The sequence below is a fragment of the Danio aesculapii genome, chromosome 22, assembly GCF_903798145.1.
Source record: "Danio aesculapii chromosome 22, fDanAes4.1, whole genome shotgun sequence".
Taxonomy (NCBI): Eukaryota; Metazoa; Chordata; class Actinopteri; order Cypriniformes; family Danionidae; genus Danio; species Danio aesculapii.
In genome coordinates this window covers 23,159,721-23,186,331 of record NC_079456.1, presented here as the reverse complement: position 1 = coordinate 23,186,331, position 26,611 = coordinate 23,159,721, and the positions used below count along the sequence as shown (strand labels likewise).

Genomic DNA, 26,611 nt, shown 5'->3' with positions numbered 1-26,611 from the left:
CATGTTGAATCAAGTACAATTTTTGTTTTCTGTCCAAAATATGTGATATACTGTATATCTCAACGCATATACCGATTAGGTTGAATACTATGAGTTTTTTTTAGTTCGCCACCTATAATTTCAGTAGCCATAAACCCAGCTCTCAGCAGCACATACATGACTTGAATATCTCTTTGTTCGTCAGTCTGCATGATCCGGTTTTCATTAGCTCCCGAATCCCTCTCCTCCACCACTGAAACCTTGACCCCAGCCGCGCTACACTTAACCATGTTTTATTCTGCTGTAAAGACCTCTGTGTTTAGTGCAGAGCTCCATCCAGAATCGTAAAACACGGCTAGGGGGGGGGGACGCAAGCAGGGACAGGGGTTAAGTTGACAAATCCCCCAGCTTTGAGCCTCAGCGGGCTGGTAATCTCTCTGGTAAGCAAAGAGCTCTCAGGTACCTTTGTGTTATCAGCGAACGTCCACTTGTACTAGTCAAGACGCTGTTGTTTCGTGCCTTGTAGCTGCTGTGGGACGGTGACATGAGGGTCATCAGGTCCCCGAGCTTCAGTCAACAGGCCTGTGTTTGCCAGGACCACTTGTGCCGAGACGCTTTATCTTTTGACGCCAAAATTAGATGGCATTGTTGCCTCTCGCCTTGCATGAAATTGCTCTTTTGTGTGGAGTGCTGTGGAAAGATGGGAAGAAAGAGAGGATTGTTGAATATTTGGACATATGAATGTGTTTGAAGAGTTTAAAAATATTACATTTCATATATATATATATATATATATATATATATATATATATATATATATATATATATATATATATATATATATATATATATATATATATATATATATATATATGAAATGAATAAATAATATTAGGTATTGTGCAAACATCTGAGATATGTAAAGTTGATAAACAAATAAAAAGTATATTAAACTGCATTGAGATGTTGTTTATATTTTCCTATACATATATTAATACTCTAAATAAACTAAAACAATAAAATTAATACACTAAATAAATAGATAAAATGCATCTATGTCACATCTATGTAATATTAATAAGTATGCAATAATATGTTAATAATGAATAAATGTTATACATATAGATCCTAAATGTAATGTGTTATGCCTTGATAGATGGATAGATAGATAGACAGACAGACAGACAGACAGACAGACAGACAGACAGACAGACAGACAGACAGACAGACAGACAGACAGACAGACAGACAGACAGACAGACAGATAGATAGATAGATAGATAGATAGATAGATAGATAGATAGATAGATAGATAGATAGATAGATAGATAGATAGATAGATAGATAGATAGATAGACTGTAAAAGATTATTGGTTGCTTTAAATTTTGAAGCTGAATCAAATTAACCTTATGAGTCCATTCAACTTATATTTTGCTAACCTGACTTAAAATAGCTTGCGTAACTTATCAAATTAAGTTACAACATGATTAACTTAGTTAAATGAGTTACAATTAACTAAAAAAATGTTGGCAGGACTAACTGATCATATAATTGTTTACAGTGTAGATAGATAGACTTTAAAAATAACTATATTTTGAATATGTGATATAAATGTAGTAATTATGCAGTAATTAATAATATTTATGTTAATAATTAATAAATCTTATACATTTAGATCCTATATATTTAATGTGTTAGGCCTCAATAGATAGACAGACACCCAGGTAGATAGATAGATAGATAGATAGATAGATAGATAGATAGATAGATAGATAGATAGATAGATAGATAGATAGATAGATAGATAGATAGATAGATAGATAGATAGATAGATAGATAGATAGATAGATAGATAGATAGATAGATAGATATAAATTCACTACTGTTATGTATTTATATATGCATTTATGTGTAAATATAAACAAATAACCACTAACATGAATATAAAATGTTTCACGTATTATGGTCTACACACATTTTGTATATAAAACACTTTGCATAATGTATGATTCAAACACGGCCTTGTTTTACGGAGGCCTATATTCATCCCAATAAATAAACGTATACATAAACAATTAAGATATGTGTTTTTTGGTGTCTGTATACAAACACCTAGAGTATAAACATATACTTTGGAGGTGTGTTTACATGTATTTATTTCCGTCTGTGAGGTGTGACTTCATCTGATCCCGCAGTCAGAGAACACGCGTGTCCATCCTGTTCCTCACACGTCCAATAAAACCGCTCGTGTTTGGCAGAAACTAGTTCAAAGTTTGCGGCCCACTATCAACCTGTTGTGTTCTTTTGATCTTGCATTTTACCACCTGTCTCATTTCCATTCAGTCATTGCCGTGGACGGTCTTGTCCGCCGGTTAATCATTCCTTCAGTACTATCTGTCCGCTCCGGCTTATCTGTCCGTGTGTCACTTTATAACTGGCTCTTATCAATCTTGTCCAGCTCCACGTGATCTGGGCAAACCTATCAACCTCAGAAGTTTTGAATATTGTTGAGGAGGTAAGATATGACTGCAGGTTTAGTGCAGGTCATGGTGAGGGGGGATGAGGGCTGAGAAAGTCAAGAGATGTCAGGCGGATGGTTTGGGACAAAAAACACCTCAATTTTCTATACAAACGACGGTGAATGATTTGGAAAGAATGGACGCGTTTTGTGGGATTTAACTAGCCGCTCAGGTGGATCACCTGGTGTATTTATGCCCTAAAATGTCTAGTAGTTTTGAGGGTGAATTAGGACAACGTGACTGCAAAGACTTGGGTAAGTGTGTGTGTACTTGCTTTTCATTGTGTTAAATTAACAATCTTGAGGAAAATGTGAGGAATTGTGAAGCGCAAATGAAAGATTTGAAGTGGTCGGGTGTGAAAGGTTGGCCTGTTGATGATTTTTTTTTCCTCTTTATTGCCGACTTTATGACCTTTCTGTGCTGTTAAGACGGTATATAATTTAGTAAACAAGGATGTAGTGTGCTTTATATCGTGTGTAATGACATAAACAACAATTTACGCGTTTTATTGCGCTGTTTTGTTACTGATAAGCGGAGAAAGAAGTAACGGAATTTATGAATAATTTTAAAGCAGCATAACATTTAATACTTTAGTTTTAGTTGATAAATATTATATATACTAATATTTGTATTATTAAACCACAGTATAATAGCTATAAAAGTAAAATATGACTATTTTAATGAATGGTCAAATGTCTGAAAAATTATTTTTCACCATCGACGAGAAGGAAATCTAAATAGCATTTCAAAACATATATCTAGTTTTAAAACAATCGCATATTAATATAGTATTTAACATTATATAACGAGTTCTTAGAAATTAGGTCTAAAATTGTGCTTGTTTGCTTTGATTTTCGGATTGAATTCGTGTTAATATTTACTCTATATATGTGCCAGCTCCTTTCGTTATGTTGTAAATCATGTGTTATGATTTGTATAACGGATTTTTATAGTTTTATAACTGTATTATTGACATGTCATCCCGCATAGACCTCGCGTTCAGAGCGAGTTAAAACATTTTATAGAAAGATTCCTTGCATCTTTCCCCACACATTATAGTTATACATTTTTTTTATTCAATTTAAATTATTTAGTAGGCCTACAGATATAAAATTATTAAATATTCGGATATAATTAAACTACAAAACTGTTCTTTCTACTGTAGTTTTAACATGAATAATGCATCTTCTAATTTATTGAATCACTATGTTTTATTTATTTTCACAAATCAAACTTTTAAAATCTTTTAGCATCTTGCTGCCTATAAGAAAGTCGCAAATATAACAAAACGCATTTTTTAGAAATTATTTCAGATCTTATATTAAATTTTATTTTGCCTGATTTTTGTCTTGCTTTTCATTGCGCTTTCTCTATATTTTTAATAGCTACAAACAAACACTTTACCCTCCGGTCGGCTAAATCACCACATACCTCCCGGTGCTCCTGTTAACAGCGCGGCGTATCTCGTAATGTTCAATTAGTTTAGTTTGTCTGTGTGTGTTTGCCGGTGCAACTGAGGCGCTGATTCTCGGGCTCGTTTCTGATTGGACAAACGCGTGACGCCAGCGCACCGATCTGAGCGCTGATTTGTCGACGCGGTGTCAGTGCGGCGTAAACAAAGCAGCGAGGAGCCGTTTGAACTTCACAGATAGAGCGACACGGAGCGCGCGCGGAGGAGGGGCTCGTGCCAAGTTCCTGACAGTTCGCGCACTCCGATTTAAAGACCAGCATCATAGTCACTGCAAAGACCACCCGAATGAACTTACACAGCCTGTGAAGAACTAAAAGAAAAAGGGTAGTCGAAGTTAAGCCGGGGATTTGTTTCGGACGTTTGGACGGCGTTTTTGAGAATCTGTGGCGTTCCTCTGGCGCGCAGGCGGAGCGGCGCGCGCTCATCATCGGCTCAGCAGAGCTGTCATGCTGCCTAAAGTCGAGTCAGAATATCTGGGACTCGCTCGATCGCATGGGGAACAGGGGCATATGCCTGGAAACATGCAAGGTAAGCTGCATGCATGTCTGAAAAAATGTGCGCCATGCACGCTTATTCATGCACTGTTGGACTTGTCACACTCAGTGACCCTTTTAGACTGCACGCCACAAATACAGCTCACACACGCTTTGTCACTGAAAATTGCAGTATGAGAAAATATTTTTGTACGTAAACACGCTTCAAATGATAAAACCATAAAACAGTTAAGCGAAGCAAACCAATTGCTTGCATTTAGCCTACTTTAGTCGCTCTGCGTAAAGATAAATTAGGAAACAAAGTGCAATAGCTGAGCGTGAATTATTTTGAGCTGAGTGAACTTTTATAAACTCGACATGATCTGCATCACCTGCCAATGAATTTGTTCTTAGTATATACAACAGAAGGGGAAAACGAAACCATAATAATGACTATGACAGAGCTCAGCTTTACGGCAAACATAAATCAACTAGTCCAAAATAGTTAAGCCTGCATGTGCTGCACTTTTTAAATGAAGGTTCCTGTCAGGACAAAAAGATTTAGAAAACAAGCTACCAATAGGTCACATATGAGAAACCGACCGACAATTTAGCTTTTAATCTTCAAAAACCATTCGTTACTTTAAGAACTTGCGTTTTTTATTACTATGTATTTATTATTATTTTTAAGAACGCACATTTTCGGTGGCCGTAAATAAAATAAGTAAAAAATAAATAAAATCTAATGCACAGCGCGCATGCAAGTGACTGAAACACAACCTTATTATTATAATCTAGAAATATATCAAAACTAAAGCGAGAAGTAGCCTATAGTGAGATTACAATTAATGCACGAGAGAAATTGAGAGTGAGAGAACGTGTGTAGTTTGTTAAGATCTTCTTTTACAAATATGAAAGTCTTTTTAAATTTAATTATTTTAATTGTGTTCGATTTTACAATGTAAGTCGCAAAACAAAGCTGTTTCAAACCGTTATATAGGCTAAAACTAATTATTCTAACATATCAGTGAATATGTCAGCCGCGTATTAGCTACATTTTAAACTAAATTCATAAATAGAGAATAATCGACGAACTGAAAATGCTTCAGACTTGATTATTGTGCAATTATTTAAAGCTACATAAATGTAAGCGATTGTTTTTTTAAGGCACTTGTTGCATTCTGTTAAAAAATTAACAAATAACGAATTTACAGGGTATTTGATTAATATGGAATAGTAATGGGAATATGTTTAATTTCACAGCTCAATGTTTCTCTTTACTGTACATGTATCTGTCTCAAACAAACTATTTTTTCTGAGGAAAAATGTACCATGAATGTCTTTTTTCCCTCACATTTTTATAAAGGCGCATTCGACAGACGCCGATGATTCCCAAACTGCACCAGATTAATAGTGATTATGCTTATTAAAATATGAATTGACATTAAAATAAAAAAACATTTACATCCTTTATAGAAAGAAGTAGCAGGCCCACAAAAGGCACACGCCACGGTAAATGTTTTATTTCGCATGCAAACAATTCTCGTGTATTTACATGTTGTTTTGCTTTTATTCGCCTCGTGGCTAAACGGTCCACTTCAGCGCGAGACAGCAGCCTCTCTCGTGCTCCCACACCAATTTACGAGCCATCATGAATATTAACCAGATCGAAACTGAAGTTTTGCCCTGTCTGCGACCATCCTCCACACCCGACTCGAAGCTTCGGCTAGTTCCCAGAGACCCAAAACTGCATATTCTTCCAGAAAATTCACTCTTAAGGCTAGGCTTGGTGTACAACCGGTGGTTCGTATTTATTTATTTCTGCAAAAACTACAGGCTACACGTAATAGCCGGAGAGATGGCTAAAATTGAAATATTTGCTTAACAATGATGTTTTTTCAATCATTCAAGCTCTGAATTTGTTTAGTAACCTTTTCGCTGTAGAGATTCAAACAGTTCTTGTTTGTATAGCGTCTTCTTAATCTTTTAAAATGAACATCATAGCATATGACAGACAAACCATTTTGTTTTGTCAAAAAAATAATTGAATATATTCTGTAATGTAAACTGTTACTCACTGTACTCATACTCTTGTATGTTTTCAGCCCCACAGTTTAAAATGATGGACTACTCCTACGACGAAGACTTGGATGAGATGTGTCCAGTGTGTGGAGACAAGGTGTCCGGATATCACTATGGGTTGCTGACCTGTGAGAGCTGTAAGGTGTGTAACATCAGCTGTTTTAAACTTCTCAACTGGTCACCTTAAAAAAGGGCTGTTCTGAAAAAACAATTGTGGACAGAACAAAGCTTAAGTATAATAATATTTGTTGAAAATTATTTTACATACCTTGTGTTGACTTTGTGTTGAGTGGTATTTTGGAGCAAATCCAAGTAAGAATTAGTAAAACCGCACCATGATATTCATGAAAATTGTGCTTTTAATGTTTTTTTAGAAATATATATTGTTTGGGTCACAATCTGGATTTACTGGATAACTCAATCTAAATAGATTTTATTCAGTTTTTCCTACTAAATTATTACAAAGTTTTTGTTTTAATAAAATCAAATTCCTATGGACTTTTTGTTATTTATTTAGTGTATAATGGGATTTTATGGAAAGCCTGTGTGTTTAAAGGTAGAAAATGACTGTTTTTGTCAACTGAAATCCAGTGGTGTGTTTATTTCTTGACACCGTTAAAGGTTTTGGAGTTCACTCACGCTTGAGAGTTGGAAAATCTGGTGTCTTTCTCTCAGATAAAAGCACACACACACTGACTCAGTGTTTTTCCCCTAAAGGTGTTATTCAGTGGTTGATTTTCTTCTTTAATTGTCAACAGATCTCTTATCCGCTCAGTATCGTCTTTTTGAGTTTTGACTGAGATGTAAATGTCATTAAAAAATCTCATTTAAAAATCTCTTTAAGGTTTTTAAATGCTATAGGTAACCAACCTGTGCAATTCCTTACATAATTTTAAATTTACCTTGTTTTAATGATTTAGTCTGAATTCAAGGTTAAGCACTTTATGAACTGCATAAGTGTGTGTGTATGTGTGTGTGTGTGTGTGTGTGTGTGTGTGTGTGTGTGTTATTTGAGTTATGGATGGTATTGATCCTTTTAGTTTTAAATGGGCCAGTCTCCCTACGGTGTTGATCAAGAATAAGTTAATGCCGTTCCTCGTTTGATTCTCTCCAGCCCTGAAAATGAATTCAGAACAGTTGCAGGTGGAATCTTGTAATCCTGTGGCTGTAAATTATGGATATAATTTATTGGATTTTTTTCAGTTTCTTTTTTTTTTGCTTCTGCGGTATGAATAATAGGATCAGAGAAGTTCAACGGGAATTTATTTGGAAGAAATTTTAGTAGTTGTACGCCCCGTATGGACTTTAAATGTGCTTGAAAAAGCCAAATTAGACTTAATTAAACTTTCACAATACTTTCAGTGGCTTGCGATCATAATTCCTCCAATGCTAGTAGCTGAAATATCACTATGTCACCATGCTAAATGGGACTAAAAAGGAGCTTTATATTAGCCCCGGTACATTTAGTCCACTCTCTGTCTCCAATCTGTTGGTTTCCATCCTCAGCCTGTATTTCTGTTTGTTCATGTCAAGTGTGCGTGTGGGTGCACATGTCAGTTTTTGTGTGGGTGTGTGTGTTTGTGTTTATCCAAGTGAGCGTCGACTGCTAAGGGAGCGTTTCTATGCCCGTGGCTCTACTTTTATATGTGTCTACTTGTGTGGCAGTGTGTAACACCTCTTTTTTTTCAGTGTGAATGGATATGAGCGTTTTTTTTTTTTCGTATGTGTGTGTGGGTTGTCTGTGGCTGAATAGCACATTAACAAACACCGGAGGTCAAAAGTTTGACATCTTCATTCACCTCACTCTGTAGGGCTTCTTCAAGCGCACGGTGCAGAACAACAAGCGCTACACATGTATAGAGAACCAGAGCTGTCAAATAGACAAGACCCAGCGGAAACGTTGCCCCTACTGTCGCTTCCAGAAGTGCCTCACGGTCGGCATGAAACTGGAGGGTAAGAAGTCTTTATAGTTCATCCATGCATTTCTTCCGCTAACTCAACACAGATTTCTGGTCTTTAAACAGCTGTTTTGTTATCATTTGCTGGTGTTACAAAGCCAAAGGACTCTATTTTTTTCTGTAGAACAAAAAAGAAGACGTTTTGGGTGACGTTCATGTTGCTCTTTTCCATACAATTGAACTGAATGGTGACCAAAGTTTGTCGAAATATGTTTGAAGTTTGAACATACCTAAATTAAATTAAAATTGTTTAAAAATAATAATAAGTTCCTTAAAAAGGTATGCAAAGAGAAATTTGGTAAAATATATATAAAAATAATGAATACTTCAAATATATTACTAGATGAAAATAATCATTTAAAATATATTACTAAATGTATTTAAATTTTATATAAGCTTATTCATTGGCCAACGTTTGGGTTTCTGTATCAAATTAAATTTACCAAAAAAATCCAAGTAAAGTGTCTTCTTTAATGTTTCAAATAGAATGTCAAAATATAAATGTTAAATATTATATTTCAATATAATTAAATATTTAAAAAAAATCTTGCTTACTAAGTGAAAATATTTTGAATTAATAATTAAAACTATTTAGTATTTTTGTGGGGCTGTGCTGTAAACCTTAAATATAGCCTTTTTGTATGTCATCTAATCATTCTTTAAGACATTTGTTGTCAAATAAGTAACTTTTTTACACTGAAAAAAATGATTCAAAGATAATTTCTTGGATATTTTAATATATTTTTTAAATTAAGTGGTTATAAACAATTTATTTCGGCTGAATTTAAACAATTTAAGTTATATATCACTAAACGTAAGATATTTATTTAAATTCAACACATATAAATTTTTGCAATAATTTTGCAGGCATAATTTTTTAGTGTACATTTACATGTAGTTTTAGTCAAAAATAGAGCTTTGGACCCCATTCATCTTCATTGAAAGGAAAAGAGCAGCATGAACATTACTGCCAAGCATCTTCTTTTAGTGCCCACCATTATAAAGGCTTAAAAATTAAAACTAACTTTCCCCTTAAACACCATCCAAGAAATCCACAGGCTTCCTACATGATTCTTTCCTCTTAGCATGTCGATGTATGACTGTTAATTGTTTAACTGCTGGAGGGCAGAATTTCTAGCAGTGTCGTTTTATTGCTAGCTGGCTTTGATTTGCTGCCGCATGTTACCAACAGTATTCGAGGCCCTCCAGCGCCCTGTCAAAGCCGTCCAAAGAGATGAGCGCTCGCTAATACTCCCCACAGGCTTCTTCTGATAGCTCGTATTGCTAAGGAAAGCTGCAGAGATGGAAATTGTTAACCAAAATTGTGTTTTGAATTTAAACTGCAGCAATATGTTTCCTGCATATGGCTTAAAAGCAGATTTACTGCAACCAAAATGTGCAGAATTTTGTCATAAAATTGAGGCAAAGTTTTAAAACTAGAATTATTACTGCTGCTTACCTTAAAATTCCCTTAATTAAAAAAGACAGAATTTTTGAATGAAATAATGAATGAAAAAAAAATATATATATATTAATAAATATAATATATAATAAGTATAATATATATATAAATTATTATATAATAAACTTTTTAAAAACTATATAAAATAAATGTTAAAATATATTGCTTTTTATATCAATATTTAAAATACATATTTTATTTCAGTATATTTTATATTTAAATTTCAGAGTAATGATAATAACAACAACAACACACAATTGGTGGCAATTTAGAGAATTTCAAGTATTTTTTAATATATTTCTTTAGAATATAGTATATAACTTTTAAAATACAGTAAATTAAAAACAGTGCTTGACCTGGAATGGATCACTTGTGACTTAATTATATTTAAAAATAAATTAAAATAAAACAATGTTCATTTATTAGTGTAGTCTGATGGCCCAGGCCCCTGAAATTGTAGTGACGAATGTGCCGGAAATTAGTTCTTCAGTTGAAATCTGCCTTTGTCTATTATCAGAAAGCTTTCACCACGCTGATTTGAGCGCAATACTTACTATAACTGAACAAGTAGCAAAACAAAACATCCATATCAGTGTGACACAGACAAGTGGCCTTCTGTGTCTCCATGGAAGCTCCATTATCAACCCAGATAAGAAAACGTGGCTGTTTTAAAGTCCTCTAAAAAGCACAGGCGAGTATGTTATGTCTTCCAAGGAAGGTCTGTAATTACCTTCCTTCATATATTTGAGGCTACAGATTAAGACAGTGAATCTGATCTCTTTTTTTAACCTCTGTAAAATCAGCATCGAGGAAAAGAAGCTACACTTGACCGAGCGTTTATTCATTCTGCTCGAGTCCAATGTTGTGCACAGCGGAGCGTAAAATAGTTTAGATTTCATCAAATGTCTGTTATCCATATTAAGGGCCTTGATGAATCTGACGATTTGCCGCAGCTTTACTGTGGATATTCAAAACATGCTCCGCGCTTTGCATGGTGCACTTTGTCATTTTTGGGGGGGCAGAGGCACACTCGGCGGTGGCAGCGGCGGCCTGTCCCATTACTTATGCATAGGTATCATAGCTATTCATGTGTGCGCATGGAGTAGAGCTCCGGCGGACATGACAAACTGTGTGTCAGGAGCCGGCCAGGGGAGGCATTCATATGCCTCTGATAGGACAGGGATTCTCGCCCAAGCAACGCTTAATATTCCTGTATATTAAACGCACATAAATCAGACAATAAGCAGCGCTCGAATCTGCCCAGACGGGCCCCATCTACAGAGACGCGCAACACGCACAAACAAACAACATCTATGGGCGGCCAATTCAAGTAAATTAGATCAGGCAACTGCTTTTATTACCAAGGCAATTGCTTTCCGCAAGCCATTTGAGTAACTCTCAAAGTGGTTTTATAACTCATGTACACACACACACACAGGCGTGTGCAGTACAGACTACAAACTCTCACAGTTTACATAAAGGAAGCAGACTGTGTTTGGAATAAAATACTAGCGTACTACATACTAAATGTTTTAAATTAGTGTGCATATTTTCACAAAAAACTATTTAAAAAGTAGCAAGCTAAAAATGGAAATAAAAAGTGCTCAAGGGTAGCTTAAATAACGTGTCGGTGCTCTTTGGGAAAAGGATTCATCAGAATAAATGGCAAAAATCAGTCCAAGGCACTCAAAAAATGTGGAAAAAAAAAATATTTTAAAAGATTATTTTTTCAATATTTTTTGAGTGCCTTTGACTGATTTTGCTGGAAATGATTGATTTTTGAGTCAATAAAAGGTTTAAATGGTTATTTTCGGTTTACAGTATGTTATGTTAAGGTTGCATTTCAGAATATGGAGTACGCTATTTTTTTGTGAACATGCTAGGTCATTTTATGCACACTAAAAGATTAAGTATGCATGAAGTGTGCATACTATATTGTTCAAAATATGATAGTAGTAGTATTGTATTTCAAACACACAGTAGCTACAAAAATGTTGCATACTGTGCGTAATATGCATACTATATTTACTGCAATATTGGTAATAGTACAGTACAATGCTATTTCAAGCATAGCCAGAAACCCACAGAATGTTATTCAATGCAAAGAGAAACTGTGCATAGTGTGCACAGTATGCACGCTATATGCGGCAACAGAAGTTGCAGTATAGTAGTATATACGATACTTTGGATATTAAAAGATTGCTTACAGAAAAGTTGCTCACAGTGCATAATATGAATTTACTATATACACACTGCAATATTAACTGAAGTAGTAGGGTGTTATGGCATTTTACACGTTTCACAATACTGTGCATACAGTAAATATGCATATGTTTGCTATTATAAATGTAGCCACTAACTTACAGAGCTCTTCAGTGTTTGGACTGTCAGCAGTGAAAATTAAACCACACTGAAATGAGCTAAACTGAAATTCATCTCTAAAATTTGGACTGACACACTTTCAATTGACTAGAACTTACGTGTTAAGCTGCTTTGACACAATCTACATTGTAAAAGCGCTGTAGGAATAAAGATGAATTGAATGATTCTATACATGTAAGTAACTTGCATACTGTGCTCAGTATACATACTGCAGCAACGGCAGTGTGGTACTGTTATTAATACAGTCAGAACTGCACACACAAATCCCTTGTCTTATGCCTAAAAAATCAGTATGACATGCATGTAAATAACCTTGTTTAATTAGACGCTGTGAGAAAAAAAAATCTTTTCAGAAGACAAAAAGGAAGAGGGGGATGGTGTCAGACAGAGTGTGTAAGCGTGCATGGGGGTACAGCATGCATTCATGATCTGAGTCGCAGGTCTAATTGTGATTTCCCATAAGGGCCGACTATTAGTTTCCAGCTCATTAATTACCCTGTTGCTCAGGAATCATTAATAGTTAAACTTACCAGTTTTTTTCTGATTGGATACTCTAACAACCACATTAAGACCCCCAAAAAATCCCCCACCAAGTTGCTCTGGAATCATTTTTGGATGTTACAAGAGCTGTCAGCGGGATCGCCGTGGCAACACTTTGCCTCCTGCTCTCACCGGATCAATCAGATCACACACGTGGTGAAACCCCACACACACACACACAAACACAAACTCACCGCTGTGACAAGGACCATTAAAATTACTCCCAAGGCAGCTGCTGGACCGAGGGTTTCCTTTTAATTGTTTTATTTTTTTAAGATCTACCGTTTGCGAGATATTAAGGCCTAACGAGCGTGGTCAAGTAGCCAATGTGTCCACAAGCACATATGCTGCTACTGTTTGTTTAACACACTGCTGGAACCTCCAGCCATCCACCTGCCGACAACGTGGAGCATAAAAAGAAATAATTAAGCATAAATAATTAACATGGGACCCAGCAGACGAAAGTGGAGTCTACTGCCCTGTGGCGGGGATCAGAGTCGCTTCCGGGCAGTGGCACTCTCTTCATTTTATTTGCCATAATGATGATCTCGTCTGCTTGACTTAGCCTCGCTTCAGTTTAATATTGAATCATTAGCACCGTTTCTCTCCAAATTGTGTCCTCTGGCTCGATTATGCTGAGTTTGCTTTAGGTCTGGCTTTGAAAAAAAAAGAGTTGCACGGGCGGTAACACAACTAACACCACTGACTGTAAAATGCACGGATGAAAATTATACTGATTGCTTGTAGCGTAAAAGAGAGCAGCTGTCTGAGTAAACCTCACTCTCCTGATCTTAAGGTCTTTAGAGACGCATCAGCAACAGACAAACCTTTTGTGTCCTCACCAATGCTGGAATTACTGGGGTTACACTGGTGCCATTTTCATGATGGGATGTGAGGTTTAAACATCTGTGCGGTGCAGCCTTCGCGCGGTTGCATAGCCTTTGTCGTGGCTAACGCCAATGCTTGGTAGCGGTGACAAGTGTGGGTGGTGCTGAGAGTTGCGAGCCCAAAGGAGTGAGTGTTTACAAATGTCGAGTCCCATAGAGGAGCTCCAGATGGACTCTTTCTCCATGCTGCTTCTAGCAAGATACCGGTCCCTCATGGTAGTCATGTCGCCCTTTCGCGGACGAAATTGAAGAACGTGGGGGTCTCCATGCCACCTTGGCCGATCGCCCACATTGCCCATGCCTCAATCCGCCACTGGGGATCGCAATCAGCTAGTAAGAGCTTTTAGAGTAAAATAGCCCACCTCCTTTGCTGGAATCCACAGTCCAAATCCCGTCTGGAGTAGTTTAAATAGAACCACAGGAGTTACGTTAGTATCATAACCCTGATCAGAGTGAGGTTTAGGAGGCAAGTGATCTAAATTCCCTGATCTGATAATGCTCACCAGTCAAGCAGAACATTATGTTAGTGGTTTGGGGGGGGGGGGGGGGGGGGGTGAAAAGCTATGGAGTAATCCCAGCCTGATCTCATGGGAATGTAACTATTTAATTTTTTTTCCATTTAGTGGCCAATTTGGTCAAATTCATATGAGTTCAGATAAATGCAAATGTAAGATTTTTTAAAAAGAGATGTGACACCAAACCCCACCCTTAAACCCAACCATCATTGGGGGGTGAGCAAATTGTACTGAATTGTCCAAATGAGATTGGGTGTCTGAAATCGCATATTTCCTTACTTTATTGTTTGTGAGAAACAGTACGAGAACTGAGTAGTATGTCTGAATATTCTAAAGAGTAGGCCAGAATTAATAATGATGGATAACCTACTACTTCTGGTGAGATGCTGAAGATGTGTGGAACCAGTGGACACTTTGCTATCCCATGATACCACATGAGAGGATTTATGAATGGGAGCGAAGCAATGCAACTAATGCGGATAGGTGATATGATGATAAATGGCGTACGTAGTAGTCCATTCATGCTGCTCACAGTCATACTATATAGAACATACTTTTCTAATGGTAATGAAGTAAATTCCAGTTTTAAATGCAGTCCCTACTGGAGTAGTATGCAATTTCTATCATTCTATCATAATGTCATTACTTCCACAATTTAGTAACACTAGTGTCACACACTCCACCGTTTGTTTTATCTTGTGAATTCTGTGATGTTCTTATTAATTGATGATCAACTCATTTTGTGTTTTGTCCTTTCATAAGCTGTGAGAGCTGATCGAATGAGAGGAGGTCGCAATAAGTTCGGCCCCATGTACAAGCGAGACCGGGCGCTCAAGCAACAGAAGAAAGCCTTGATCCGGGCCAACGGACTCAAGCTGGAGGCCATGACTCAAGTCATGCAAACCGTCCCAGCAGACCTCACCATTACCTCTGCCATTCAGAACATCCATTCAGCCTCCAAGGGGCTTCCACTGAGCCACCATCACCACCACCACCACCATCACCACCACCACAGCTCCTCCAGCGCAGGCCTGCCACCTGCAGACTTTGACCGCAGCCCCTTCGTCACTTCACCAGTCAGCATGGCCATGCCACCTCATGCCGGAGCACTGCAAGGCTACCAAGCGTACGGTCACTTTCAGAGCCGCACCATCAAATCAGAATATCCCGACCCCTACACAAGCTCACCAGAGTCCCTCATGGGCTACCCATACGTAGAAGCCTACGCAGGCGGATCGCCGCCCTCCTTCCCTCACCTAGTGGTGGAGCTGCTCAAGTGTGAGCCAGACGAGCCCCAGGTGCAAGCCAAGATCCTAGCGTACCTGCAGCAGGAACAGGCCAGCCGAGGCAAGCACGAGAAACTCAACACTTTCGGCCTAATGTGCAAGATGGCCGACCAGACACTGTTCTCCATTGTAGAATGGGCCAGGAGCAGCATCTTCTTCCGGGAACTAAAGGTACGTGACACTTTCTTTGTTCTGGAAGGAAAGAAAAGTTGATGGTCATGAATATCAAAGGATATGAGAGCAATTTAAACCAGCATGGATATTTGTTGGCCTAAAATTCAGCATCATTCTTACTAAAAATTATTTAAAGAGTTCATACTTAACTGATGATTGATAATAAAGCTTGTATGGCATGCTGGAGAGAGCCCTGAGCTTATAAGATTCTCAAGCCCTGGGCTCCCTCCTGTTAGCAGGGCAAGAGGGGAGTTGGAGCTCAAGTAGATCTCGATGAACTCCCCAACTGGCTAATTGACAGATATAGGGATGGCTAAGGAGAGATATGCAGCATGCTAAGAGCTTGATTATGATCAATTTGGTATGTTCAATTTACTTAGAGGGAGGGGGGTTCTTCAAGACGAAGATACTGAGATAAGAAACTTTGGTGATTTCTAGTGAGTTAGGAATCATCTGATTGGTGAATCAGTCGTAAGCTAATGCGGGACCAGCTGTGAACAATCATAAGCACGTGATCCTCTCAAAATTAGTTTATAAACAAACTTCACTAACTGTTAAGGTGATTATAGTGTCCACACTAAGGATGATATCTGATTATTGAAAGCGCAGTGCAGTTTATGTCATATGCTGCTTTAACGGCTTGAGCTCCTTAAACTTGGGTGGTTTCTGATTGACTGATTATACCTGCAAACTATAGATGCTAACATTCTGTTTGTTATGCATCAACTGGAAAATTTATATTGAAAGTGTTTTTAATTATATATTTCCTTTGTCTTGTTGTTATCAGAGTTTTTTTGTGAACTTCTATATCCTAGTAGAATAAGATTGATTAAAGTAATATTGTCATCAATTCTGGAATAAATAGTTAAGTGATGTTTTGATAAATCATATTCATATAGCGTTAATGTTTCTCTGCGTACAGTATACCAGTCAGACCATTAAAATGAATGAGACAAATGTTCTCTTTGACTGGGCAGCTAATTAGTTCATAGTTTTCCATAAATAATTGCAGAGTCTCAAGTCTATTTGTGAGGAGTTTTGGGAATGGCCTGAAAAATGCATTGTGTGTTTGTGTTAGGATTTCAAATGATGTCAAGTGATCAATTATTGAAGGTTTACTACATCAGCTGAAGAGGCCAGTCTGGCGTCGTTCATTTTTTATTTTCTTGTTTTAACCAGTTTTTTTTTCTTCGACAATACACATCTGCTTGACAGAAATATTGATGGGATTGAGAAGACTGTGAGGGTTTTAGTAACTCGTGCATGTCTGCCTTTGTGAAAGATTTCGGTCGTGAGCATGCTGTATTTTACCTGCCCGTGACATGTTTTGATATGCCACTGGGAAATCTGACAGCACCCAATTCAAATCATTCATGTTGTGCTCTTTGAGCTACAGGCACCTTATTGTTTTCCTCTCATCACGTTCAATAGCTCATGAGACGCACTAGAATTCATTTATACTGAGCATTGACCTGGCGTACGCTTGAAATAAAATCTGATGTTATGGGCGAAATTATTTATTTTGGAAATACTCACGTTGTGATTATTGGGGTGGACATCCGCTTTGAAATCAGGGTATTCAGCCAAAGTAAAGTGCCATTGACGTTTTCATTAGTATCTCCTGGGATTGCTGACGGCTTAAACAAATAGAAATCATGTGAAAATAAATAATGCCACATTTCAGAGAACAATAGCTGTTCATCCCCCTTTATTGACTAATTTATAGCCTTACGGATGGTCAATCTTTACATTTATTAACCCTTTTCTGTCCAAAAAACAAGTCTTAATTGAATTCATTTGTCAGTTTTTGTGCTTTTGCTATAAAGCTGAATGCCACATTTCCCCCTATAGAGTTTTATTATTTGTTCTTGCTCTTTTTAGTTCACGCACTTCATTCCCACTTTAACATGGATTAGCATTTGCGTATGGCTAATTGCTGTCTGTATGATTTACCTTTAATTGTGTTTGCACTTCACCTTTTGCCGTGGTGGAGTAGCTTCCCCTTGATGTTATGACTACTTTCTCGCCCTGGCTAATTGTTTAGCACAATAGCTGTTAAAGGAGACAAGGGCGTAGCTGTCGAATTTGACATTAGCAGTCGTAGTGTGGTGTGTTGTAGTTGTAATTAGCTCAGCTCTTATGTGCCCTCGCTAAATTGTACGCCGGAGCGCTAACGCAAAAAAAATGCAAACAAAAAAAAGGTAGCACTAGAAAGTCTGAACCCACTCCTGACTCTAATTAGTGAACACTCGTACAGCTATTGTTACCCACAGAGCTTTGTGATGCTGATGGAGGTTTATCCCACATAACGTAGCGGTTTTAACAAGCTTCATCTTTCGAGAGAACTCAAATAAAGCTCAAGCATCAAGATGAGAGCTATATATTCAGGTTTAATAGCAGAGAAATGCAGCAAATGGAGCCTCCTTTTGAATTTATTCATAATGTAGATTCAGTGAAACATGGAATCAGCATGCTAATAATTGAAATCATCTATTTCAATTGCACACACATTAGCAATGCTACGCTAGCCCTCCTCTGTGTGTTTATAGAGCAGCACCTGTGTAAACAATCACTGCTACTAGCATATGCTAGCTAAACACCTGTTTGCGGAGAGCTCAAATATGCATAGTATGTTATCCAACAGTATCTCAGACAACAATAAATGCTTTATCTACAAGATTAATGAAAGAAATGTGTAAGCACATAACTTTAGCGAATATTTAGCTAGCAAGCTAATGAGAAATCTGTAGTGTAGCACACAATAAACAGAGGAAATGCAAGTGAATATAAGGCTTGTCTGTGAGGGTGGCGAGTCGGCTATAAATATATCTACATTTACAGCGCTATTATTAGCCTCGTAAGAACAAAAGAATTTCTTCTCGTAATAGTGCCCGGTGTGAAGCGTCTGCCAAGTGTTTAAAGATTTAGTTTCCATAAATTAGACTTCGGTTACAGCTCTCATAAATATTTGCTCATGATGGGATCTCTGAAGAGAGCTCACTATTGTGTTCAGACACTGAGAGGAACATTCCGATGGCCATTTCTCACACTTGGGCGACGCTGAAGCTGTAAAATTTAGGAAAAGAGGAAGAGGAGAGGAATTAGCGTAGCTACCAAATGATTACAGACATGACAAATTTTGTGGCTGCCAAAAAAAAAACTGTTTTAGCAGACGTTGTACCCTGTGTAGTCTGTATTAATATTCAGGTTTTTTTTAAGTTAGTTAACACGTTAAACAAAATACTGCATCATATTTGATACATATATATATATATATATATATATATATATATATATATATATATATATATATATATATATATATATATATATATATATATATATAATATATGTATATAGGCTATATGTATATAGTTGAATTCAGAAATATTAGCCCCCCTGAATTATTAGCCACCCCTGTTTATTTTTCCCCCAATTTCTGTTTAACAGAGAGAAGATTTTTTTCAACACATTTCTAAACATAATAGTTTGAATAACTCATTTTTAATAACTGATTTATTTTATCTTTGCCATGATGACAGTAAATAATATTTGAAAGAGTTAACTGGGTTAATTAGGTTAACTAGGCAGGTTAGGGTAATTAGGCAAGTTATTGTATAACGATGGTTTGTTCTGTAGACTATCGAAAAAAAATAGCTTAAAGGGGCTAATAATTTTGACCTTAAAATGGCTTTTAAACAATTAAAAACTGCTTTTATTCTAGCCGAAATAAAACAAATAAGACTTTCTCCAGAAGAAAAAATATTATCAGACATACTGTGAAAATTTCCTTGCTCTGTTAAACATCATTTGGGAAATATTTAAAAAAGTAGTATTTATTTGTAAAATTAATTTATAATTTCATGTTTTAAATCAATTGATGTGAATGATAGCAACTAAAACTTGCTATTTCTAAAGATTTTTCATCTAAATAACAGTTTTTAGCAAAACAAAACCAATAAAGCTGTAGGTTCAGTTGAGGTGTGGACAAGGACAATGACAGAATTTGTACATTTGTAAAGTGTTTTTAATAAAGAAAAACAATCTGAGAACCAAATTAACGACATATTCCTCTACAGCAGTGTTTCCCAACCCTGTTCCTGAAGGCACACCAACAGTACATATTTTCAACCTCTCCCTAATCAAACACACCTGAATCAACTTATCATAACATCAGAAGAGACTCCAACACCTGAAGTTAATGGGTCAGAAAAGGGAGACATCCAAAATATGTACTGTTGGTGTGCCTCCAGGAACAGGGTTGGGAAACACTGCTCTACAGAACAACTTACAGAAATCAACCATCAGTCCATTTTAGTCACTGTATTTATGTTTTGTTTTCTGGGGCAGATAATGTGCGCTTTTGGTAGCATGTCAATATATGTTATTGATTTTCTTTTATGCCAAAAATCATTAGAATAATAAGTAAAGATCATGTTTCATGAAGAAATATAGGAAATTTCCTACTGCATATTTATAAAAACTCATTGCAAAACACTTAATCTAGACAACTTTAAAGACAATTTACACAGTATTTAGATTTTTTCCAACCTTTAGATTCTAGATTTCCAAATAGCTGCCAAATTTTGTCTTATATAACCAAACCATCCATCAATGGAAAGCTAATTAATTTATAATTTAATTTTTGGGTAAAATCTGAGTTACATTGATGGGTTTATATGAGAGGAAATATAGCAATTTGGTGATATTTGGCTGTCAATTTGGAAGATATTTATAAGTAAATCAATTTATATTGACTTAAATAAAAAATAATGGAATACTAATATAAAATGCACATAAATATCAGCTATCATTCTATATATATCAAGTTTCATGATCAAAATTGTACATCTAATTGAATGTGATACAGTGATCAAGAAATTGACAATTAATTGCTCAATATTTATTGAAATATTGCTACCAATATAAATGCTATTTTGTTGCAGATTTAATTAAACAAAAAAACTTCAGACTAATGAAAGCATGCGTTAGATTGTAAACATCAGGTTTTGAATACGTTCTGATTAATATTACGATGCCCTTGTATGTAAATTTTAATTTTATTTCTTTATTTCTATAGTGCTTTTACAGTGTAGATTGTGTCAAAACAGCTTAACATAGAAGTTCTAGTAAGTTGAAACTGTGTCAGTCTAGTATTCAGAAGTTCAGTTTAGTTCAGTATTTTAGCCTCTGTATGCTAACTAGCTGTTGGTTCTGTGTAGCTAAAATGTTTACGTATGCATTGGCATGTGTTTGTGTGTGTGTTTGAATGTGCGTGCCAGTCGTCTGGCTGGTTTGTCATGCTAAGGGTGGGAGTCATGTTTAGCAGGCGGTGGTGGAAACAGATGCAAGCCTCCTACTGTCAGAACTGACAATGCGAGCTGCTATGAAGCCGCTGTGCGTGTTTGTCATTCGCTGCCCGGCCCAAAACGTGGAGAGTGATTCACATCCATAGAGAGATCTCCCTTTCATTGTAGCTGGCTGGCTATTGTTTACCGAATAGGATGCGTGCATTTAGCTTTTCCTCAGCCACACAATGGCATTAAAACGTGCAGATTCACCACCGGTTTAATAGTTCTTGTGAGGTTTCCGTGCAATTTGAGCATCGATTTGGTCCCCAAACACAATGTACTTCAGCGGCACAAATGTACTGCCTTAAATTTAGTCCTCAGAGCTGATAAAAGTCAACTGTGCAAAACTTACAATACCCTGACATGTGGCGCCAATATTTATTTTTATTCTTTCACGGCTGCTCGGGGACTGTTAGGCACTTCTTTTTTCTTTTTTTTTTTTTGCTCTTTCTCTCTCGACTCTGAATTGAATGACATTACCAGGCCTGCCATTAAGTAAAGCAGCACTGTATTAGGGCCTTGTTCTCCAAGCTGCGTCCAGCCGTGAGCCTTGTGCTTATTGGAAAAGCAGCTGTGAGGAGAGAGAGGAAAATCTGTGGCTGACCATCACTTACATTACACTTTAAGTGTTACACTGACTGGATGGTCACCATTCACTCAAACCATGGACTGTGTGTTTTGTGGATTTTTCAGGTATATATAATGATATAAAATATGCAAATTGTATATTAGGTTGCACAGCATATTTATATTATTTTCATAGAAATATTTTACTTTGTATTTTGTTACGCAGCAAAAAAGTTTAGCTTTATAAAATTATTAATCTTTATTTTTGCCATATTATATATATATATATATATATATATATATATATAATTTTTTTTGCATATATTATATTATATTATATTATATTATATTATATTATATTATATTATATTATATTATATTATATTATATTATATTATATTATATATATTATGTTATATTTCAAAATAGAATATTAAGTAAAGATCATGTCATATAAACAAATTTTGTAAATTTCTTTCTGTAAATATATACAAAAAAATAATTTTGATGCAATTTTAAAGGCGAATTTCATAGTATTTGGATATTTTTCAACCTTTAGATTCCAGATTTTTACATCTTGGCCAAATATTTTCCTGTCTTACCAAACCATCCATCAATGGAAAGCTTATCTTATTATATTATATTATATTTATTATATTATATTATATTATATTATATTATATTATATTATATTATATTATATTATATTATATTTATTATATTATATTATATTATATTATATTATATTATATTATATTATATTATGTTATGTTATATTATATTATATTATATTATATTATATTATATTATATTTATTATATTATATTATATTATATTATATTATATTATATTATATTATATTATATTATATTATATTATATTATATTATATTATATTATATGCAATACAGAAAATACATAAAAATAATCTAAAATCCAAAGTCATATATATTTATATGAAAATATTCGAAACTTAAATAAGTATCTAAAAAAAACTAAATCCCAAAAATTCACTTTGCTGTATTTTAAATATAATGGTAGACACCGCTGGTATAAAATTACAGTAAATAACACAATCTAATGCATTATATTATGTGTATCATGTAGTACATTATATTTATCAACTTTTACTTAAACTTTAGGATTCTGAACTGCACAGTAAATTGCTTAGAAATGATTGTTTTATTAAGATTTCAGAATTTTCATTTCATTTGGACAATTAAGTCTCAAAAAAAGATTTTTAAAAGCCTTCAAATTCAATTTAAAGTAATTTACAGACCCTTTAATTCATGTATATGAAATTTTTTTTCTTGAAAATATTTTTGCTCTTTATTTCTTTTTTAGATATATTTTCTTGATATCGATATAAAAGGTCAACTTCTTTTGAAAGAAATGTATCCTTTTTTCCAACAAGAATGCATACAAATTCTCAGAAGTGGCAAAAAAAATCCGTTTATAATCTTATTAAACATCTGATTCAAATATATCTGTCACTCGCATTTATTAAAGAATCATAAAAATGATTCATGGCCTTCACTTTTTTTCAACATCGATAATAAAAATATGTTTTTTGAGCAGCAAATCGTATTTATTTTATATGGCCATCTCAGTTAACATTTATAAAATTTTTTTAATACACCAGTCCAGTTTCATTTATATAGATATATTATACATAAATATATTTCATTATTATGTTACAAAACATACTTATACAAATATTTATCTTTATTTTTACATATTTCATGTTTTTCTATAGTGCGTGTATAAATATATATATACACAGACACACACACACACAGTTAAAGACAGAATTATTAGCCCCCCTTTGATTATTTTTTTCTTTTTTAAATATGTCCCAAATTATGTTTACCAGAGCAAGCAAATTTTATATATTATACAGAACAAACCATCATTATACAATAATTTGCCTAATTACCTTAACCTGCCTAGTTAACCTAATTAACCCAGTTAACCCTTGTGTTTAAAATGTCACTTTAAACTGTATAGAAGTGTCTTGAAAAATATCTAGTCAAATATTATTTACTGTCATCATGGCAAAGATAAAATAAATCAGTTATTAAAAATGAGTTATTAAAACTATTATGTTTAGAAATGTGTTAAAAATATTTTCTCTCCTTTAAACAGAAACTGGGGAAAAAAATAAACGGGGCTAATAATTCAGGGGGTTTAATAATATATAAAATAACTGTATATATAGTGCATCTAATTATGTTTAATTTTGGATTTCACCCTTGATTAATATTCTTTTATATTCCCTTATATACTATATTTGTACATATGCTGTATCTTCTACATGTATTAATTTTCGATTTTCACCCTACATTACCATTCCTATCTTTTCCCCCATTTTTTATCCCTCAGCGTTAATCCGCCAGTCCAATTTCAAAGGTTGCAGGTCAGCGACAGTAATTTCCGTGTCCGTCGCGTCTGCAGAAATTAATAAGGCGTTGCGCTCGCGATCTGTGAACTTGTCCAGGATTTATATCCCCATCTCTCGGCACCTCCACAAGCGCAGGCGTCCAGAGCGTCTCTGCCCTCCCCGTGACTCTCAGACGGCCTGAGGTCAAACCTGCGCCCGTTCTGACAAACAGCCTCGCTCGCCGGAGATTTGTAACCCTGTCGCCGCTCCGGCAGATTTGAATTACTCCGCTTTGCGCCGGCGTGTGGCGTCGAGGGGTTATTGTCACGGGACGAGCCCCAGAAGCGGTACCACGGGCAGGGGTGCGTGCTGAAGGACAGGGGGGGAAACAGGTGGGAGGTTAATGGCCCCTGGACCGGATCCTCACTTGATATATGGGGCTTTGGGCCCGGTGCAGGCATAGGCTTTCAAAGATATATTATTTCATTTGAGAAGCTGCGCTCTCGTCCCTGCATTTGTCCACTGATAGATGATATCCCTTGGCGGGGCACAATTGGCGATGGCGTTTGAGTTTTCGTAAGGCATATTTTTCTGTGTGTGTGTGTTTGTGTGTGTTTTTACCAGTGGTAACAATGCGTGTTTGATCAGACGAGATGGGCAGCAGGAGAACGTCCACAAAGGCCTTTTTTCGTTCATCAATAATGCACAAATGGACAAAAACTCCATGTCTCGTCATGAATTCTGGAAGAATGCGGTGTTTTGGCACTTCATAAATATTGCAGTCGTGAAGTTCAGGTTTTCGGGGCCTCACTGAAGTTAATAACACCTCAGACGTTTAGCTGGAGAGCAAAGAAGAAGATGAGAGTAAATATTTGTTAATTGATAAACAAGTCACGACCTCTGTTAAATCGTATAATAATTTCATTACTTTAGTCAGGCAGTCAAAATTGATGCAATTTTTGCCTTTACACACACACACACACACACACGCACACACACACACACACACAGAGAGAGAGAGAGGGATATATAAATATTTTAAGTCAGAATTATTAGCCCTCTTGTATATATTTTCCCCAATTTCTGTTTAATGGAGAGGTTTTTCAACACATTTCTAAGCATAATAGTTTAGCTGACCAATTTCTAATAACTGTTTTATTTTATCTTTGCTACGATGGCAGTACATAACATTTGACTAGATATACAAGTAAGATAAGAGTATTCAGCATAAAGTGACATTTAAAGGCTTAACCAGGTTAATTAGGATATCTAGGCAAGTTAGGGTAATTAGGCAAATCATCGGATAACAATGGTTTGTTCTGTAGACTATCTTTAAGAGAGCAAATAATATTGAAGAAAATTAAAAACTGCTTTCATTCTAGCAGAAATAAAACAAATAAGACTTTCTCCAGAAGAAAAAATATTATATGAAATACTGTGAAAAATTCCTTGCTCTGTTAAACATCAATTGAGAAATATAAAAAATCTTGACTTCAACTTCAAATGTATATATATATATATATATATATATATATATATATATATATATATATATATATATATATATATATATATATATATATTTTTTTTTTTTTTTTTTGTTATTAGTGCTGGGCCGATAAACAATATGATATCGAATCGTGATAAATTTTAAATAAATATAAATATATTTAATGAACCCTCTCAATTTTGTGACTTCAGTTATTGTTGGGGTACTCCTTTAAATCTGGAAGCATTTACAACTGATATAGAAATATATATTGTTATTGTTCAATATGTGAAAGAAATAATCGCCATATCGCCCAGCACTAATATATATATAATATAATATACCTACTAATATAATATATATAATATACCTATATATATAATATAATATTTATATATATACACAATTGTGACAATAACAGAATTGAGATTTTCCACTATTTGTGCTTTAGCTCTAGTTGCTAACCTCAAAGCAGATGCCAAGGCATGTCTAAATAAGAAATGTATGCATTTTCACAATGTTATAGGTTTTACAAAGTAAATAAGAAATTCAGTAAAACATCACAGAGTCAATAACAGTTAACAAATAATCTAATTAATGACATTATTTGCATCCATTAATCAAAATAATTCCTATTGTGAATTCCTATTCAGCTGAAAAAAGCTTGCTGACACTAAACATTTGTTAATTGACACACAAGTCATGACCTCAGTCAATAGGTTTAATTCAATTTGAAAGTAGATTCTGGTCTAGAAGCATCATCTTGATTTATTCTGGTAAGCTGCATAAATAAATAAATATTCATTCATTTTCCTTCGGGTTAGTCCCTTATTTATCAGGGGTCACCACAGCGGAATGAACCGCCAACTATTCCAGCATATGTTTTACGCAGCAGACCAGCCGCAACCCAGTACTAGGAAACACCCACACACTCTCGCATTCACACACACACTCATACACTACGGCCAATTTAGTTCACCCAATTCACCATTAGAGGACATGTGTTTGGACTGTAGGGGAAACCTGAGCACCCGGAGGAAACCCACGCCAACCACCACAAATAAACAAATAATTATATCTTATTATTATTATTATT

General features: G+C 35.4%; 1 protein-coding gene across 2 annotated transcripts in view; it reads left to right on the top strand.

Annotated features, from left to right (window-relative positions):
• The first annotated feature begins 2,534 nt into the window (after positions 1-2,534).
• The window catches only part of nr5a2 (nuclear receptor subfamily 5, group A, member 2), an 86,347-nt gene continuing 62,270 nt past the window's right edge, over positions 2,535-26,611 (top strand). The window contains exons 1-4 of one of the 2 annotated variants that reach the window (XM_056448215.1): positions 2,535-2,753; positions 6,549-6,667; positions 8,337-8,478; positions 15,032-15,726. In XM_056448215.1, coding sequence (XP_056304190.1) covers positions 2,702-2,753; positions 6,549-6,667; positions 8,337-8,478; positions 15,032-15,726 — 1,008 coding nt within the window. In that variant the 5' untranslated portion in view covers positions 2,535-2,701. Of the gene's footprint in view, positions 2,754-4,162; positions 4,499-6,548; positions 6,668-8,336; positions 8,479-15,031; positions 15,727-26,611 lie in introns of those variants that run through there. The other variant, XM_056448214.1, reaches the window with a different exon arrangement.